The 21,634-nt window shown below is 36.2% G+C and overlaps 1 protein-coding gene and 1 long non-coding RNA gene across 32 annotated transcripts in view; one reads left to right on the top strand and one right to left on the bottom strand.

Moving 5' to 3' along the window:
* Nucleotides 1-21,634, bottom strand: part of PDE1A (phosphodiesterase 1A) — a 366,044-nt gene that overhangs the window by 273,138 nt on the left and 71,272 nt on the right. Inside the window, exon 1 of one of the 31 annotated variants that reach the window (XM_067741317.1) lies at nucleotides 5,978-6,625. The exons of the other annotated variants lie outside the window; for them this stretch is intronic. Within the exon in view, the coding sequence (XP_067597418.1) occupies nucleotides 5,978-6,030 (53 nt within the window). The 5' untranslated portion in view covers nucleotides 6,031-6,625. Of the gene's footprint in view, nucleotides 1-5,977; nucleotides 6,626-21,634 lie in introns of those variants that run through there. 31 annotated transcript variants of the gene reach the window in all.
* LOC137226445 (uncharacterized) lies at nucleotides 6,293-19,780 on the top strand. The gene is made up of 4 exons (XR_010944353.1): nucleotides 6,293-6,523; nucleotides 7,622-7,693; nucleotides 9,641-9,690; nucleotides 19,680-19,780. It is a non-coding gene; the product is annotated as an uncharacterized lncRNA (long non-coding RNA).

Genomic DNA, 21,634 nt, shown 5'->3' with positions numbered 1-21,634 from the left:
GGACATGGGTTCGTGCCCCGGTCCGGGAAGATCCCACATGCCGCGGAGCGGCTAGGCCCGTGAGCCATGGCCGTTGAGCCTGCGCGTCCGGAGCCTGTGCTCCACAACAGAAGAGGCCACAACAGTGAGAGGCCCGCGTACCGCAAAAAAAAAAAAAAAAATTAGAGCTACTTTTATCTCAACTGGGGTAAAAAAAGGCACCACAATGTCTGACAGTTTTTTCCTTGATAAACATTTCCTGTCTTACATTCAAATGTATTTGTTGTTTTACCCTGATCTTTGTAATTTATTTTAAAGATCAATTGTGTCTATTCCTTCCCTATAAGTCATACAACGACCTTTGACCAGCAGAAACATCTTGACCTAGACAACTAAAAGATTAATTTGTAATGAACATGTCTGTTATAAAATATATTTGTTCTTCTATTAATTAGCATTGTGTCTGATAATGTCATAGACTTTAAATTCATATCACTATGTCTATTTTCCAGAAGTTTGTTTTTTTTTTAACATCTTTATTGGAGTAAAATTGCTTTACAATGGTGTGTTAGTTTCTCCTTTATAACAAAGTGAATCAGTTATACATATACATATATCCCCATATCTCTTCCCTCTTGCGTCTCCCTCCCTCCCACCTCCAGAAGTATTTTTCACTTTCATAGCAAGTGGAAATAACTTAAGTGTTAATTATTTTGTTCTATCAATCAATTGTCACTTACATAAAAATTATCATTTAAAAAAAACCCTGAAACTAAATTTCCAGTATATAACTATGTAGCCATTGCAAGTCAATTCATTTTCCTTTTTCTCTCTTTTTTTAAATAAATGAATTCACAATCTCCTATAAACAAAAACTGGTAAAATATTTTCATAAATATAGAGTTATATTTTGGATTTGACTTACATAGAGCTTTTTCTTATGAGGAAATACATTTCATAAAAGAAAAGGTATTTAATATACCCTACTACTTTCACAGTTCACACTTTTTTTTCCATGTAATTACTTTTCACTTTGATGACTTTATACTAAATACATTTCTCTCTAAAGTACACATTTTTTTGTGAGAAGGTGTTAAAAAGAGACAAAGCACAGAATGTCATAAATACTTAAATATTTATGAGACAAAAATGCCAATGTCCTATAATGTATTACAACTTGTTTAAATTTTGAAGTGATTTTGCATTTTATATTATTTGTTCACGTTTTCTATTGTTCCCAAAACACTGAAGGAAATGGGTCTGAAACATGGAATAATTAACACCTAGAAAACTACTGTAAATTGGCAAAGCAGTCAGGTGCTCCATCTTATTACTGTCTAAAAATCAGTAATATTACTGATTCCTTATTACTGTCTAAAAATCAGAAATGTGGTGTCATCCCTGCATATTAGCAACTTCTGATCTAGCTTTGACACTGATGTTAATACACTGAGCATAAAGTGGGACTAAATAAAAATGATTACAGTCCAAAAGGTATATGATTTTAAATATGTAACAGATATTTTATGCTATTCCTCTATAAAGAATAGATCACAACCTAGAAATTAGAATTCAGACCCAGCAATAGGGTACTAACCATCCCCAGTAGGTCCACAAACAAACAAAATTAGGACCGCTTTTCTTTTCCTAGGCATCTCACTGCTTTCTACATCTTCATGTGAAGAGAATATGCTTGCCAAAAATACACTCAGAATTCCTCTGCTAACAGACACTTGTAAAAATAAAACTTTGAAAAGACATAAAGAGAAGAAACAGCATGTTCTAAATGCTATGAAGAACCCAATATGATTTTCATTGGTCTTGGGCCCTGGCAGCCATTTGACTTGTACTTTACTGTCTCAGCTCCTGGATGCGTAGACCGGTTCTCAATTCTAGGGCTGATGAAGAACTATTTGTATGATTTCATTTGTAGCTTTTTAGTGCTACTTCTAATGAGAAGTCACCCCAAAAATAACTTATCCACTTTTGAATTCTGAAAGAGTTTCAAAAGGTTGTTGGTTCTAAAAAATACTAAATAAGTCTTAACATGTAATAAGAGTTTCAATTTATTTTTTAATTCATTTTTCTACCTACTTTCAGAAAGAATTTAAAGCAACAAACAGAAAAAGAAAAGATGCACATACAATAGAATATGATAAAATAAAATATCAAATCAAGTGGGAGGAGATAATTACAACAAAAACCCAGACTTAAACACTAAACACTTCATGGCAGTGAAATTCAGATAAGAATTATTTTCACTGATGCAATTTTATTAGGAGAAACAGATTTTTCGTGTATCAAAGTCTAAGATTGATTCATCCCCTGGGAATATAGAAAGTTCACTAAGCAATATGAGTATGCAATAAGATGGAAGTGTCTTCAGCAATTGTTTCACTGAAGTTACATAAAGGTACTTCATCTGAAATGTGCTGTAAATTGATGAATCTTTTTATATAAAGAGATTATGATTACTAGAGATAAAACTCTGTAGTAATACAGAAAAAGAAGTTTTTAAAGGTCTAAAGAATGTGTGTATCTGAGGGCTCTCATATCGTGTTGATTCATATCTTGGATTTTAAAGATCTATGCAATTTTATTTTCTAAGTGCTGAGGAACAAACTCAGTGTTGTTGATGGAAAACACATTAATACATGTTTTGTAACAGTGTTTCCTTCCTAGAAAATTACAATATAAAGCCTAAAGTGTTTCTCTTGAGTAAAGGGAGAACCATCTCTTCTTGGTACAAGTCTGAGCTACAAGAACATCTGCAGGCAGAACCACAAAATATGTCTGAGATGCATCATATATATATGCTCAGGACTGAATAGTCTCATTGATCCCAAAGTAACATGTGAAATGCATGAAAGAGATCATATATACTCCCGCCTCAGCCGTAAAAGAAACTCTGCCTTTGTTCCTTGCTTCACAGATCTGACATGAAAATGTATATCTAAAATTTCCATGATAGACTTTTAAAATATAGATTTAATAACCTAACTATGTGAAATGATTTGAGAATCAGCACTGTAGGAGAAACATTCTTAGAGACAGTTTCTTAATAGCACGTAAGATTCCTCCCAGACTTCCCAATAGCATACCGCAATGGAATTTCAATATTCATCATCTCCTCTAAAAATCTCTCAAATTTTTTACACCTGATGGATGACTTTTACTATCTGAAATTTAGGGAGATCATGTTGATGAAAAATTGATATTAATTCAGTCTCAAAAATTAAATTTAAAAAATCTTGCTCTTATCTTTCTCAATTCACTTAGTACCAGATTAGTCTGAAATCTGTCTTTTCCATTATAATTTCCCACAATGCTGTTATCTCTTTTTTGGCACCCATGATCGGCCTGTGCCATGGTTACTTAGATATATACTAGATGATCTGCCTTGTGAGGGTCAGTAAGGTTTGTTTCTTGTTATCATGTCTGGCCTCCCCAGTGCCATATCCCAGATTATGGACAGGTCTACTCAACCAGAGAATGCCAGGTGAATTGAATTAAAGCTGTGGGTTCAAGTCCAGAAGAAAGTAGCATGTATATAGAAATTTGAATGGTGTCAATATGTCAGATGTTCCTAAAATAAATTCTGGGCTGATCTCTCTTAAAGACTAAAATTTTAAATGAATTATTTATAAAAAGCAAAGATACTTCACAAATTTTCTGTTAAACTTGTAAACTAGCACATATGAAACATTCTAGCACAGATTCGCTTACCATGTGGATTGAGAAACAGTGTGCAAAGCCCTTAGGAAGCGGGTTGTACACAAGTACATACTGAGAAGGAAAGGTCTGGTACATGGGTCTCTGACCAGAAAGGGCAGGCCTAGAAGGATGTCTCAGTGTGAAAGGCTGGACAGCCCAGGAAGAGCCCAAGAGGACAAGGGAGCTGCGAAAGGAGGCTGACAAAGAAAATGAAGTGAGACATGGGATATGGGCCAAAGATGCCAACGCCAAGCTTAAACCACTTCCCAGCTTGCCCAAAAGCACAACTAGCTATTAGAAAGCCCATTACTAAAGAACAGCCTAAAACTTTCTCTGAGGAATTACATCTAGTCATTTGGATCGTTTAAGATACTCTCCACCTCCCTTTTCCTTCATCACAATCACATCCTGATTAAAGCAAAGTCAGCTGTCAACATGCCAGTTGACCAATCAGTCCCACCCTACATCTAGCCTTAATCTGTTTTCAGTCAGGGACCCATTTCAACACTTACTTGAAATAATTGCCTGGGTGAAAGTATGTCCTCTTTGGTAGCTGTGTTTTCTCTTCTAGGTCATCAGGATCATAAAGCAATCATTTGAATTTACCAAATTTTATTCTAATTATCTGGACAAAGAATCCCACCTTCCACAAAGGATCTGCTCTTTATATGAAAAATAACAGAAGCACAGTCGAATTGTAATTCCCCTGCGAGTGGCACCTTAGCATATAATTTATCAGGAGGAGACAAGAATTTGGCATAAACCAATGAAAGATCACCTGCCACAAATCACAACAGCTTCACAATGGAGTAATACACTAAAGTTGATGGCTAAGTGGATCTGATTTTATCCAACATAACCTTGCCCTCCTGAACTTCTGAAGGTGCCCTCTTCAAGCGATGCCTCAGTGCGGTTGAGTTTAGAATTATCTGTGCAACTCTCATACCTCTTTGAAGTCACACATGCACTTGAGAGAAAATAGAAGTGAATTATGTAGGGACTGGAAGAACTTTTCCAGTTCCTGCCATAAGAAATATGGCAGGCGAATACACATTTGCGGCGGGGGGGGGGGGGGGGGGGGTCATTTTGGATTTTTGGTTAAATTTACAAATGCATATATAAGTAGACACATTATATGAAATCCATAACATAGATTTAAAAATATTTATCTTCAAAAGGTTTTAAAACAGATTTGGGCTAACATTTTGTTTTAAGCATTGCAAGAGTATATTATTTTCTACTAATAATATTGTTGTAATGCTTAATCAATACATAAAATTGAAACATTTTATATAACTATACTCCTTGAGGCCCACTCTTATTCATTATTTAACAACGATGGAATGTCAGGAATTCCACCCATAAACTTCTATCATCCTGTTGTTAATTCAAGATCAACAACCAGTGGCTGCAAATTGACTTTAACATTTAGTATTGTTAACATGTAGTATCTTTGCTATATTTAAGATATTACCTGGGGGGAAACACAAATTTATTATACAATTAACTTTTTAAACTTGTCGTTTTAAGAGGCAGAAATTGTTTGTGTTCATTTTCTAGCTACTTTAAAATTCTTAATTCCCAATTCTGGATTCTAAAGCACATAACAGGTAACTGAAGAATCAAGAGTTATAGAGTCAATGAAGAAATTGCTGCTGTCTTAGAAAAAGAGTGTCTCTCCCCTCAGAATAAAACCTTAGCCCAATCCATTATACTAGATCTACATTCTGCCTGGCCCAAGATTCCACCCCAGTGTAAAATATCTCCTATTGCCCTACTGTTTCTTTAACTGCTATACAGATACTCCTGAACTAGCTGTAAGATGTACACACTCTAGTATAATAGCCATCAAGTTCAAATTTGTCTCCCCATATATTACTTCAAAAAAGTGTAGCATTCACAGCAGTGGAATACTACTTCTGAGCGAAATCAGTTGAAAGAACCAAGCACAACATTTCCCATTTACAGGGCTATGCAACCACTAGAAACAGAGAGGGATTGCATAATGTTTCAGAAGTTTTTCCAGTGCTATGTCATTCATGTGCATAAAAAGCTAATGCAATACATTTCTAAAATACATTTTGAAGAATTAATAAATGCTTGGGCATAGGGTTTCAGAAACTAGAAAATAAAAGGACTCCTTCAGTATGCATTAAATTAAACTTTAGGCACACTCTTTATTGCTTTGCCGTAGTTTAGTGCCAGAATTCCCAAGTTAAGTATGAAAAAGAGAAATTACTTTTCCTGATAGCCCTGGAGCCACCTAGGATGTAGCATGACTTACCTAAAGATGGGTCTTTGGAGATGTTTCCTCCTGATTGTGACATGGTCATCCATTTAAAGGTGAAAGTTTAACTTGTTCCTGGAAACCACTCCAGAAATCCAGGGAGAGAATGTGGAAGCTTATCCTGATCTATTGTGCTGCAAGGAGCCCAGAAGGAAAAAGTAGTTTTCTCTTTCTCTTTTTGGGTGCTCGAGAAAACTTCGCTGCTCTCTGCCAGCTGAGCAGTGTGTCCATAGAGGCCACATAAGACAGGCACGTTGGGGCACTCCCCCACAGAGCAGGGTGTGCAAAAACACCGAGTCACGTTGACATGGACAAGAGGAGTGCACAGGACCCTCAGAAACAGAACAAAACAAACAGAAACCTTCCTACCCCCGTGTCACCCAGGTAGGAGCTCACTAGGTTATTGCAGCCATGAGAGCACTCCTTCCACATGCTGGTCAAGCTCGGAAAAGCTAAGTCCCTCCCTGTCTTTAAAACAGCCCGTTCTGAGGCTCAACTTTTTTCTTCAAAATAAAAGTTGTACAGCTGGTTCAGCAGTCCCATGTGAGTACCCTCTGAAAATTTGTTCTGTTAAAATAAGAACTGTATACAAATTAATGAAGAAAGATGGACTCAGGCTGCATGGCTGGCTTTGATTCAAGAGATTATAATTATTTTACAATCTTGCTTTTATTCTTGCTGGATGAAGTGTGGAGACGACTCAACGTTTTTGGCACTCATAACCTAATAACCTACACTTGGCTGAAGTCGAAGATGCCATTTCAACTGATAGAAACCCCTGTGAAGCTAGCCGGAGCTACAAAAGTTAGAAAAACAAAAATTTCTTAATTCCATCAGTGACATTGTACCCAGATATCTGTACCCAAGTGTAGCTTTCCAACTAAGAGGGGAAACTGCAAAAAAGATATGGAAACACACACACACACAAACACAATTTTTTAAGTCCCCCAAAACTCCCTGGGAACCTAAGGTTTTTATATTATACAATCAAATTTTAATTTATGAAAATAAAAAGAAAGAAAAGTAGATATAAGAAGTTGTGAACAGCTGAAAATAAATTACATTAAAAATTGTTTTACTTGGAAGACTTAGACTCACACTGCAGGGACTTTTGTTCAAGTTACAGATAAGGCGAATCCCCATATTTTAATATAACTTATTTTGGAGACATTCCTGCATTTAAATCACTAAAAAAATTTCTACTCAATCGATAATGTCATGAGATTCCAGGCCAGAGGTATGTTATGTAATAAAATAAACCATCTCAAAGCATGATTAAAATGTTTTAAAAATATACATGTAATAAAAGGTGAAAAAACTGAGAGACACACATGCTTTAGTTGAATAATCCATACAAATAAGGATCAAATGTCACAGAGGGGGATATGATCATTATGGTGACAACCTGTAGCTCTTAGCACCCTCTAAATATGTCCACAGGAGGAAGAACACCTTTTTTTTTCCTCCCAGAGGAGAGACAAAGAAGAAGAGAATTAAAAATAAATCACTGATCATATTGAGCAGTTCTAATCCACACTAGGAAATGGAATCAGTCTGAGAATGCATTGAACTAAAAATAAAATAAGTGGGTTCTAGTCCTAGTTCTATTATTAACTTTCGTTTTGTCCACTTTGATTTTAGAAAACTGAGATGATTTCTTCATTAACATGATGGAAGGAACTCAATAGGAATACTAATAAACATCTAACCAAGGTACAGTTCAAATGACAAGCAAGTATACAATCTTACTTGAGGCTCAAAGGCTTGATTTATCAACTGCAGAATCTGAACGTTGTTAAACTAATTACAGAAAATCCATAAAATAACATCATTGCTTGCATTAGGTTTATATTCTTTTTGCTCTGAAGTTAAGGTAGAAAACTTAGATTCCCACTTATATCTTACACTATATTTATTTTTAAATCCAATCTTAGAACTTAAGGAGCCCTAAGAAGATAACTGTAAGTTAGTCACTTGGCACAAAGAAAAATATGTATTTCTTAAATGTTTTCATTAACTTTTTCTCTAACAGCATTTAAACTTAATATTTGAGAGAAAAGTTTGCTTTGTTAACTTATTCAAATTTAATGTAGTATTCAATAAGATGAAAAAACCTCACTATTGTTGCTTAAATTGCAAAAATATACTCTTCAACAACTGTACTGTGCAAAATACTAAAATTTATCATAAAAATAAACAGACTAAATCTCCTATTAAAATATACTAAGGATAATTTATTTTGAATAGTTTTTTTCTGGGGGTGGGGATCAGAAATGATTTTTGTATTTTTCCTATTATGGTGAACCCTTTTTCAGTATGACTTAGCCTAACCCTTTCACTCCCACCCACTACACATACGTACAAGCACCAAGAACAAATTCTCCCAGGCAAAGCTATTGGCGGGAGCTGTGAAGCATAAGAGCTCAGAGAGGGACAACAGTGTGAAAAGACTGTCATCGACCCCTGACCCAGATGACAAGAATCAAGAAGCCCCATCCTGCGTGTCTCTTGGCCGCCTGAGCGGCCCCTCCATCCACTGCTCCTCTGCTGCCGTCTGTATCTGCATCCTCCCAGGCTTGGGCGCCTACTGCAGGGGCAGCAACTCTGAGTCCAGCTCAGACAGCAAAGGCACCATCAACACCACCGGCAAGATCTCATCTCCTCCATCTTCCGAACCTTCCTCGAGGCCCCCTAGCTCCTCTGTTCTCACAGCCCTGAGCTCCTCGCCAAGAGGAGACCGGACAGTTCATTCTGCCTACAGGCATTACCTCCCACAGAAAACTCCTTTGCCTGTTCACACCGTGAGCCTCACCTAAAAATGTGCCAGAACTCAAACCAAACCAAACAACAACAAAAACTCAACACTGTTAGAGACAGCATTTGATCTTTTATTTAAAAACTTTCCTGCTACAAGGTTCCCAACTGATTATGAAGCTAGCTGATAGGTGGTAGAGCTGGGATTTGAACCCAGATGCCTCATTCCTGAGTCCTCGCTTTTACCCCTACTGAGTAGGTTGTCACCTTGGTGGACACTCTGCCTCTAAGGTTGCTTGGGCCTTTTCTGGGCTATCATTCACATGCTAAAGAGAAACAGAAGAAACTAACCCCTCTAATGAGTGTCTATTCTTCTACTAATCCTCTACCCTCCTTAAACATCTTTGCATGGCCCATTGTGTTCTCCATACTCATAAGAGCCTGCCCAAGAAAGGGCCTATTGATATCAAGGTGAAGTAATCAATGAATATGTTCTATTAAGATCTGAATGGAAGCTCTGTTCCATTATAAAGAGCCCTGGACTAATGTCAAGGAACATATATTTAAATCCCAACTATAGCAGTGATTGTATCTTCAATTCTTTGCACATCTGTTTCCTTACCAGTCAAACTAAGATGTCTTTCCAGCCCCATATTTTTGTGACTCTATGACTGACTGCATGTTAAGCCGTCAAGTTATTTAAAGTTAGTGTCCAAGCAGGAATAAACTCTGTAACCATTTTTAGCTCTTCTTAACCACAGCAAGGTCATGCATACCACCAGAATACTTTTCATCCCCATTGTTGTGGAATTAAAGATATATAACATACTACTATTGAATGTGAAAATAAATTGTCCCATCTTTATTTTTCTAATTATGTGTTTTCTGTTTTCTTTTTTTCTATAGCTTCAACTGGGAACTACTCTCACTAGAATGTAAGCTCCAGGAGGACAAGGGTTAGTGTCTATTGTATTCCCTGTGCATGATAAATAAGACACACTCAATGGTTATTTATTGAATGAATTAACACAAAGTGCTAATTAATGCTACCTCATCATATTCTTGTATATTCTTTTTCTAAAATCTTAGTCATATCTGGTAAATGTTCAGTTTTATGTATTTCCTCCAACCCACAGTTTTTCTTCAAGGAGGTATCTGAGTTTATAGACAGGTGGGCTTCTGTGACCTTGTAGTGGCAGGAAAAAGGTAGCCTCAGACCCAAACCAGCAGGTTCCTGCTCTCCTTTGTGTTCTCTGGAATCTGCAACACGTCCCTTATCTGTCTGGTCACTTGGCTCCCTGCTGACATCTACTGCTGGAATCCCTGGCTGGTTTGTTCAGTTGGATCAGTTTGGGAACTATGATCATCTCCTTCTAACTGAGCCCAATCTCAGCCTTTACTGGAGCTGCAAGACTCTTAAGTCTCAGTCACATCTGTAGGGAAGCAAAGTTTGCCACGCCAAAATGTGTCTCTTTGGCAGGAGGATTATTTTAGGCTGATTATTTTTAAGAAACAAATAACTTAGGAAGTCTTTCTTTTTTTACCTCCTTAACTGCCTAAAAGAATTTAGATAAAGGGCCTGATCCAGGAAGAGCATTATCACCATAGATATCTATGAAGAATATGGGCTAGTTGTGGTAGGGGGAACTCCTGGACCTGGAGACCAAAGTCTCCAGGTGAATTGCCTTCCTGCCCTTTGAAGTCCCAAACTCTACTCCTTCTCCTTCTCTCAGATGGCATATAAGCCATCTTATATAATTGCCTAACTTCTCTTTGGGTCTCATTTTTCTTATGTGGTCCCATTACGTATGTAATTAAATTTGATTTTAACCTGTTAATCTGTCTCATGTCAATTTAATTCTTAGACCAGCCAGAAGAACCCAAAAAGCATAAAGGGAAATTTTTTCCTTCCCCTATACATCCTTCATCTGGATCTTTGCCAAGGTTGTTAATGCTTGACTTCTTTGTGGGATCCCCTGACCCCTTGCTGTGGGCATGGCAGGAGCATGGCAGATACACTGGCCCATCTCAGCTGACTTCTGAATTCCCCACTGGTCAAGCAGAACTTTCTGAGCCCTCAATCCAACACAAGCACTGAGGAAGTCTTGGGATTGACCATACCATACCATACCACCATTTTTATTCTGCTGTAGTCTACTCACTAAGTCACTGGAAAACTGTGCTGTAAGCTTTCAATTTCAATGAAACATGCTCCCCACCCTGGGATTTCAGCTCAGAGGTAAGAGGTCAAAAAACCTTGTCTGACCATTTGCATAAATTGCCTTCTATCAGGGTTCCCTTTTCTATCCTTTACCAGGGCAGAAGAGGTATGCTTTCCCCATCTCATATGGCAGAAAATCCCTTACTTTATCTCTTGAGTGTCTTTTGTCCATGGTTTATAATAAACTCAGTGTTCAAGTCTATGAGCCTGGATCACAGGAATTTAGGAAACCCTTTTTGGTGTGAACAAAGCCTGGCTTTCAGCACTATTGTCTTGTTGAAGGCTCAAAATTTCCATTTAGGTATTCAAAGCTGGGCCTCTTATTTGTCTTTCACTTTGATAATATTAACCCCACTCCCCACACTGCATGAAGAAGATGGATGCCTGGCTGACTGCAAAAAGGAAAGATCATATTCATCAAAATGGAAGAGAGAAAAGCACCTTGTTCCCATTATGTTATGAAGCTTTTTTATTCATTCATTTCTGTGGGTACATAGTGAGTACCTATACCACAATATTAACCTTCTGCCCTATCTGGCCCTCATCTACCTATACTTCCATCTCAAAACCTTGACCCTTTGGCTCATTCCACACTAGCCACACTGGCATTTTGTTCCATCGACACTGGCACTCCTTCCTGCCTCTTCTCCATGTGCCACTCCCTCTGCCTAAGATGATCTTCCTCCTGCCCACTGCTCATATGCAGCTGCCCTTTCCCCTCCTCACAGAGGTGACTACTCTGACAAGCCCATTTGAATTTTGTGTAACTTCAGCACTGTTTCCCCCATAGCAATATCATAATTTGTGCAATTATTTGTGTATACATCCATCTGTTCAGTGAATGAATACATCCATTCTGCAGGATGCAATAAACTAAGGGGAAGATCAGAATATCTAACTGTTCCTGACTACCTTAAAAATAAATCTAGTCAAGTTATCCCGAAAATGTGTTTTCCCTCATGTGTTGTCTGTAATAACCTAAAAATAGATTCTCACTGATCTCTTGCAATGCTTCAAAACATTTTCTAATAATTACGTATGTGTTTCATCTTAAAATATTTGTCATTACACTTCTTCAAATCAGGAACTCTACTTATCTGAGAATAAATACAATGGGGATATTAAAATTGACAAGGCATCTAAAAATCACTTTGGAAATGGTTCTCAATTTGACTAAAAATGTTTTCTGCCTTGGGGCAAAAAGCACATTCTACCTAGTTAATGGATTTAAACTAGATTTTCTTGTTTGTGTGTCAGACTTAAAGTTTATTGTCTATTCAATAAAAATTACATCAGAATTATTTTCTAAAATTAATTAATAAGGAAGACCAGGTTTATAGCTTCAAGTGGCAAGGAAAATCTGTCCCCCAAATTGGCTAACTCTTCAGCCAGGTATGGGAGCTGAGCCTTTCCACTTCACAAAGTAGGAGAAATTCCTCTTTGTCATTGAAGTGTAGAAACAGGTCAGTTAGAATTTGATTGGTTCCACTTAGCACTCCCACAAGTTCTGACAGCCTTTAGTGCTGGCAGTCAAACAACTTCCTTTGAATGAGTGTGACATTCTGTGAAAACATCAACAACAAAGAGAATCATTTAAAAACTATTCTCATAACCAAACACCAACCCACCGCTCAATGTGTATCAAGCAACATTAAATCTACTATAAAAGGAAGTGGCTTTTGCATAGTAAGTAGTTAAATAAACATAAAAAAAAGAGACCTCCTTAATGTAAAATCCCCTTTGAGTCAGAGGACTAAGAAAGAGATGGTTGGACAGGGCCTTGAAGGATGAATAGATATTCAACAAACAGGCTAAGAGGAAAGGCAAGCAGTGTTATATCAGCCTTAAGCACCAGGCAACAACACATGATTTGGAGGGTACATTGTTACTGAAGCAGTGTGGAGTGGTTCCCGTCACATTAGGCTACAGAATCACAGAGGCTGCACCATCACATAAGAAGAGGAGCTGCAATTAGGAAAATAATCAATGTGATATCACGGTTTAAAAGCATTTGATTCAAAGGATTCCATTACTCTCGAAACATGCCAAAAATGTTCTTATCTGCAATTCTTCAGTCAGTGAAAGTTGTCTAAAGGTAGTTGCACACTGAGATTGGTTCAGTTTCTCTGCAGATCTGAAATTCATCACTAAATCATTAACTTAGCTTCCGTACTGAGTCATCATTACCAGCTTTCCTCCAAATTTTAAGCTTGGTTTCAACATGACTTTAAATCCAATTGGCAGGTATTTTTAAATCTGTCTTAAGCTTCCAGTAATGCCTATGAATAAATGTGTGGAGCTACCACCAAGAAATGTATTGAATCAATGTCAGTAAATGGAAAATTCCTAAATGCTAGCCTATTGACTCTCAAAGCTTTTAGAATTAGACAGCAGTAGAGATAATCGTGACTCACACTGACTTTGAATGGAAGCAGCCCCTCAGTTTGCCAAGTTTTTAATAGTACGTGTCGTAGGTTCTACATAAATAACTCAAATGTAAAGAAATAGTTCGCTTACCCCTATACCTTTTTAAAATAAAAATGTTTTTAACAGAGAGAATAACTACAGACCACATATATTTGTACCCTTCTATCCATTCACTTCTCAAAAAACTCAGTCCACTTTAGCTTTTCTCTCTACTTCTGCTGACTTTCCCCTATTCCATATGCATTGAAATGATCTACCCTTGTAAATCTCATCTCTGGAAGTATGATCTTATTTTTCATATCAATGCATCATTCCTATCAATTGTTCCATGACATATTATAGTTACCATAATTTATTTGTACATTTATTTAATTAAACTCTAAATTTAAATCCATAGCAGATTTAAGCTGGTCACTGAACATTTTCCCAAGCCCAGCACCAAACACATTTTCTACTGCATCATCTAACACAAGGCCCAATACCTGACAAAATACTGGAAACCAAGTCTATCTTAGAAATTCTGCATCTTTTTTAAACATTATGAACTTTTATCCTGCTCTATAGTCCTAGAAAATGACAGTCTTCCCTCATCTATTCTTTTCTCCACCTGGCCCAATGGAAAGTATGGGAGCAAGGGAGTTGATATGTGTTTATCAGTCATTTACTATATGTTAGGCAGACTACCTTATATGCACTATTTCAGTTAATTCTACATAACACACCTAGAAAGTAGATTTTCTTACTTTCAAGGAACACTGAAGGAAACTAGAATTGAGAAAAATTATATAAGCTGCCAAAGGCTGTATGTCTTGTATGTTATAGTATAATAGGATTTGAATCCAGTTCTATCTGACGCTGATATCTTTATTCTTACTAACACTGCCTCCCCATAATCACACTAGAATATGTTTTAATGGCAGACTTCCCTCTGCTATTAATTGTTTCAGATGAATTTCAGATCTTCAAGAAAAAGGCATCTTGGTTTACTATCACATCTTGGAAAATATAATACTCTGATCATTTGAATTAGGTACCACCCTAGCAAGAATTCAGGCTCGATTTCAGAGACACATTAGTTTGATTTGGGTCATTCTCGCAATGTAAGCATTACACATGCATGGGTAAGTGAACTGAAAAAAGCAGATTAAATATGGAGGTCTTAAATTTTAAGTTTTACTACTTGTTTGCTGTATAATCTTTACTGAATAAAAGTAGATAAATAAAATTTTTGGTCAAAATATCACTGACAAACTCTAGGAAAAAAACAAGTCAGATTAAATATATAAATGAAGTTGTGGTTCTATCCTCAATATACAGAATGGCTCTGCAATGCTGAGGTGTATGTCTGTAATGCAATTCCCTTTTTAAAATCATGCTCACCAGCAACCCAAATCATTAAAAAATTAATTCATTAATTAGAATTCCCTACCCTCTTTCAAAATCACATTATTAGACAGATACTTAACCTTCACCAAAAAAGCTGGATGGGTCCCATTCATAGACTTGTAAAGTTCAGAGTTACCTATGTGGTTACCTACCCACTATATTCCACTACAAGGATAATATTGACAACTGTTGCATTCACTAAGCACATACTATGAACCAGGCACTTCTGAATACTCTACAAACCCTACTACATTGAAGTCTCCTGACAACAACCTGGCACAGGAGTTAGAATCCCTATTTTAGAGATAGTTAATATTGCACAACTGGGACTGGCCAGGCAAAGATTTGAGCCCAGGACTGCTTTCCTCCATTGCCCGTGCATTTAACCACTAGTGCCTCCAATGATTAAGGCCATCTAATATGATTCACTTTGATTCCCTTTCTCTGTTTCTCACAGTCATTTTGCATTTTTATCTTCTCCCTCTTCTTTTGCTCCTGTTTCATTAACAATTCCCTTTTCCAATGATGAACTCCAAGTATCATTATTAATTGGTTCTAACCTTCTTAAAATTGTGGAGATTGTGAACTCACTTTCCTCAGTTGTTCAACAAATACAGAACATTGCTGTTGTTTTAAATGTATACACTGTTTCAGTATAGGAGCTCATGGATATCCATTTTTGGCCTTGAGATAGTGAGTTATTTGTTATAAATAGAATCATAGACTCCTGGAATCTGAAGGAACCTTCACTGTCAAGTTTTTCACCTTCTCAACCTTTCCAGAATTCCTCTTGATTTTCATCTCAGAAAGGGCTTACTCACAAGTGCCCCTGAGCTCAAAGAAGTAAATCTGCTGTTTCCTTGATCTCCATCCCCAAGAATCTCTCATAATATAAGAATTTCATTTGTTGCATGCTACTTGTATTTCAAGATAGGGACATTTTTTTATACTAACTTCTTCACCTGGTATACAGTCAAGGAAACAACAATCTCTTCCAACTACAAAGAGAAATCTGGCTGTGTTGGGAGTATCGAAAAGGAGTATTTAGCCTCCAATGTAGCACATTGTTTATGGATATTGAAAAGTAAATTTTGGTTTTAGGTAAATTTTTACCTTTTATACACTACCTTTAAAAATAACATGGCTTAATTTCACTGGCCAGTGTGACGAAAGATGTACCAGGGGGTTAGGACAACAATGATTATTAAAACACAGGCTCTTTCCTCGGGGAGCTCAAGTTTAAAAGGAAAAAAATAATCCACTTTTAAAAGTAATTTCAATCCAATTCAATACATGGATTCATAAAATAAATAAAAAGGACAAAAGAAACTCAGAAGGGAGAGAAATAAAGACTCATAGAGGAATTTATTATGTTTTAGCAAGGTTTAGCCGGTAAGTAGAAGTTCAGCAGGGGAGAATTGTTTACTAGGAAGATGAAATGGAGAAAGTCCAGGCAAAGGAAGGTGAAAAACAACATAGAAGCACGAAATATCATAGTTTTAAGGAACTGGAAGGTATCTTCCTATGACTGAGGGTAAAAGTGTGTGGGAGAGTGGCAGGCAGTAAAGCTGGAAAATCAGACAGATGACAAATCATATGTGCCATATGGGGAGCTTAGACTATATTCAACCAGCAATGGGTAGTCACTGGTGGGCTACAGCCAGGAAAATGGCACCTTCGGCTTTACAGTTTTGGAAGACTTCACTGATAAACACGTGGAAGACATTTTCGAGACGAACAAGTCTGGATGTAGGGATATCAGTAAAAAGTCTGTTAGAGTAATTAATCTTGGTGAGAGATGATAATGACCTGAAGTAAGGCAAAGGCATTAATTGGAAAAGAAAGCCTATTCAGATACTAACAGGTATCTGTTAGGGCTTAGTGAATAATTCGGTATACTGAATGAGAAAGAAAAGGATTTTAAGACAATACTTTCATTTCTGCTTTATTATCCGGGTGGATGGTACCACCACCAACTGGGAAGAATCAGATAGTAAGAAGAATAATAATGAAATAAAAAGAAAAATAATGAAATAAAAAGAAAAAAGTATGATCAAAAGTTCATTGATGGGGCTGGGGGTGGTGGGAGGATGAATTAGGAGATTGGGATTGACATATATGCACTATTATGTATAAAATAGATAACTAATAAGAACCTGCTGTATAAAAAATTTTTTAAATTAAAAAGTTAAAAATTTTAATTAAAAATTAATTAATTTTTAATTAAAAATTTAAAAGGTCACTGATGGGGCATAGTGAGTTTGCAATACCAAAGGATGGCCCAAAAGGAGATGTTTCATGGGCAATTAGATGTTTAAATTACAGGGAGAGAGGAAAGAAATCAGTTATAGAGATAAAATGTGTGTGTGGAAGGTGGAGGTATTGCAACATAAATATAAAACTATGAATGTGGATGGTATAGCTCGGAGAGAACATGTAGGTTAGAGGAGTGAAGACCCAAGAACAAAATCCTGGCAAGTGAAAGGATAGAGAGGGAAGCATTATCAGTGAAGATGTCAGAGAGACCAGAGAGTTGGAGGGAAAGTTTTTCCTACAACAAAATTGGACGGAATGTCAAGTAAGAGAAAGGTGTCACTTGTGCCAAATGTGCACAGCAATTAAAAAGAGAACAAATTAAAACTTTAAAAAGTAAAAAGAGAACAGAAATGCTTCTTTTAAAGCTATCAATATGGAAGCCACTGATGGTCTTAATGAAAGCAATTTCTGTGCTGGAACAATCACATGTTCAGTAAGACAAAAGTTCTGAAACCAGTAAACCATGGAGGTTAGGTAATTTTTCTGATTAGGTACACCAAACTCACTTCAATTAATGCTGTCTATGGAAATAACTAGAAAAGGAAGATATGGGCTAACTGTACAAAATTTGGGGGTCACAGAAAGAAGAAATATGACCATCTTTCTACATGACAACACTTCAAGGAATTGTTTTGGGGTTTTTTTCCTTCCCTATTTTAATGCCTTGATTTAAAATTTCCAAGGAATGTCTTCTTTGGGGAAGACATGTGTGGGAACTCAATAGAGATATGAATCCAAGAAAAGATCGAGACAAATTTGCTCTATGTCTTCTTCAGCTTGGCGTTCACTTGGATAACCTTTTTTTGTGGTTATCTTAAAGTGGCATTCTGCTGGCCCTAGGCATATTATTTAAGTAGTCAGAGTCTGTCTCTTATGTCTCTTCAACTTTCTCTCAGGGTTAACTTCTAGGATCCCAGCACTTACATTTTGATCTCTCGATGTTCACCTCTTAAACTACATCAATCATCTAGAGTCAACATTCTGTATATTTTCTTCTCATACTGATTTCTGTAAAAACTTAACTATTTTGTGTTTCATTGCTTAATATGACACTGTGAGCCAGATGACCTGACAAAGAAATAAAATCTGCTAATGTATTAGCAGATGATAAATACTTGCAATTAAATTCCAGGACATGATTATCAAGAACTCTAAAGTTAAGTAATTATGGTAGGTTGGTTAAATGCTATTTAGTTATAGGTGCCTTTTAAATTTTACCACATAGTCAGCTATCTATTCTTCCTAATTATATGCAGGCATTATATATTCCCATTCAATTCCAATAAATGCCTATGTTTCTTTATTCATGCAAAAGAAAAATAAATTCTTGACATATTTTCTGCATCATTTAAAAAATAATTCAGATAAAAATAGCGTTCTTTTGGGAAATGAATTAACAGTATCTAAAATTTAAGGCATATTCTCAGTATGATATGGTTTGATTTTTCCAAATTACCCAAATTACCTATTATCCCAATACTATTTCTTAAAAATATTGTTTATTTTTTCCTTTAGTTTAAAATGTCACTTTTATCAAATATTCAATTTTTATGTTTATTTGGCCCAGTCTATCTCCTGTTCTGTTGATTTTTGTGTTCCAATATCACACTGGTTTAGTTAATGTAGCTTTTAGCATGCTTAAACACTGGGTAATACCAGCCCTCCTTCAGCTTTATCCCCTTCCCACAAATTTTTTTTTCACTACACATGCATGTTATTCTTTTACAAAAATGTATTCTTCTATATCAATTTTTTCATCTTTTATCAAAAAAAAAAAGTTCTATTGACTTGAGCAAAGGATTATTAAGGATATCAAGAGTCAGTTTTCTCATGATTGGAGAAGGGAACTCCACATATGAGAAAGGGGAAGACTAAAATATATCCTGTAGTATTGCATAGAAGTTGGAGGTACTGGCATGAACTATAGATAATGAATATAATATATATGTCTAGCTATGTCCATTGAGAAGGCTGAGAAGCAACGAGACACCATTAGCAATTAGCACACCAAGCACCCAAATTTTGTTTCCTATATACCACTCACTACTAAAAGAAATCAGAATTCCTTATAAAATAGGCTGAATCTAGGGCTGGGGAGGGAAAGTATAAGACAAACTTAAAAGGAAACATTCAAAGAATAAAGGGGACATATCAAAGAAATACAGGAAACAGATTAGAGAGGCTACATTGATCAAATATGGGACAATTTGCACACCAAATTAAATAATGATTGTAATCTATTGTTACCCATTGAATAAAATAAGAATTTTACATATATACATACATATATATATATATATATAGAGAGAGAGAGAGAGAGAGAGAGAGAGAGGGAGAGAGAGAGGGAGAGAGAGAGAGAGAGGGAGAACGAATGATAAATGGAGCAAAATATAAACAATTGTTCCTGGAGTTCCTTGCACTATTCCTGCAATTTTTCTTTAACTTTAAAATCATATTAAAATAAAACTTTTTTTAAAGATTGTTATAACTTTAGTTTTTAACTTTGTATTGAAATCTTAGACATTGAAAAATCAATGTACAATTGACTTCATTGTAATTTATACTTCAGCATTATCTTTACATTTTGTATCTTAGAGCTTCCCTGGTGGTGCAGTGGTTGAGTCTACCTGCCGATGCAGGGGACAGGAGTTCGTGCCCCGGTCCGGGAAGATCCCACATGCCATGGAGCGGCTGGGCCCGTGAGCCATGGCCCCTGAGCCTGCACGTCCGGAGCCTGTGCACCGCAACGGGAGAGGCCACAACAGTGAGAGGCCCGTGTACCGCAAAAAAAAAAATTGTATCTTACAATAAATTTTACAATAAAATTTGCCAGATCAAAACATGATATCATTTTTCAGAAGCAAGGTTAACTTTAGGAGAATGACACCTGTGTATTATTTATATTCACAATTATTTTTTAAAGATAAAATGATCAGTAATAAATGAGTAGTCTACAACCCTACCTGAGTTGTAAGCCCAACCAAAATGTTCTCCCTTCACAGAGATTTCCCTTAGCTTTTCAAGGAGAAATAATTTTCCAACTCTTACCTTACATTCCATTGTTTCTCTAACTTTCCTGGGATATATAAAAGCTTCTGTCTTAGATAATAATGATTTACATGCATACTGTCTCTGACAATGGACTAAATAACATTCTTTAAAGGTAGAATTCCCATTTGCTTAAAGTCTTTCAATGACTCCCAGACACCCTCAAGATGTTTAAACCCTTTAATATCATATTATATAAAATGATATATTGCATGATATTATGTTTCATATATAACATATATTATATATTCTAGCTACATGTCTCAAAATCTCCCCACCCACTACACACTACATAGACATACATTCTGGGCTTCAACCATATTGAATTACTTTCAGTTCACATAGATCATTATGTTCTCTCTCTAGAAATTTACAGTTTCTAAGTTCTTCTGCCTAGAATATACTTCCTTCACTTCTTCTCCCAGCCATTTCCCGCTTACTGTTCAACCCTCAGTGTGTATATCCCTTGCTTCTGGAAGCCTTCCCTGAGAACCAACTCTGATATAGATGTCCCTTCTCTGCCTGTTGAGCATCCTTACTTCCACTTCTAAGAAATCTACAGCATAATTGCAATATCTTTTTTTACTACTTTTGGTCCATCATTAACTTTCCTGTCTTATTTGATGTTGAGGAAATAACATCTTTTTATTCCATACATCTCTTTTAACACTGCCTTGCATAAAATAGGTTGGCAATGACTAAATGCATGTCTATACCATACTTTTGCAAAATGCTATCTGCGAATTTTGAGTTTGGAGAGAAATCAATCTATCTATTTCCTTGTTCTGTCCACTGACACGCCTGCAAGCAGTGACAGTTCAGTAGAAATAGGCATACCTAGCACCCAGAGCTTGGCTTCTATATACCACCCTCTACTAAAAGAAATTTATCTAGCTACCTATCTATCTATCATCTATTCACACATACATGCATGCATATATAATTATATAATTATAATTTACCTAGAGATTGGCTTCAGTACTTAATTTAGTACTCTTATCTCCTCTACAAGAACAAGGAAAAAAGAGTGGAAAAGATAGCTAACCCTTTGGGGTTTAGTATGCTAAAACAGTCCTGTAATACACAAGTTAAACTTGGCATACTTTGGACCTGGTCCAAAAAATTGTTTTTACTGGCTGTGGAAAATGGAATTTTAGACTATGTTAGGCCATACTATAATTGTGTTTGGAAATGTATAATGTGATGTGTGAGCATTCAGTGCAACTAAATGAGCTTATGTATGCTGAAAAGTGAATGATTGTATTTTTCTCAGCACTTAAGGCTAATGCAGACAAAAAGCAATGGAGTTCAAATTCTTAAGACCATTTACTGAAGATATAAAAATATAAATATTTGCAAAAGACAGTGAGGAAATATAAAGGAACTTCCTTCTAAATATAAATATTAAGACCTCAACAGCGTTGATAGAATGGCCTAAAGTCAGCTTTTTATTGGTATAAAAACAACAGTAAAACAAATTACTTAGAGTAAGTAGTTTATAC

The sequence above is a fragment of the Pseudorca crassidens genome, chromosome 6, assembly GCF_039906515.1.
Source record: "Pseudorca crassidens isolate mPseCra1 chromosome 6, mPseCra1.hap1, whole genome shotgun sequence".
Lineage (NCBI taxonomy): Eukaryota > Metazoa > Chordata > Mammalia > Artiodactyla > Delphinidae > Pseudorca > Pseudorca crassidens.
The sequence above is the reverse complement of the archived record's forward strand: the minus strand, read 5'-3'. Positions and strand labels throughout refer to the sequence as shown.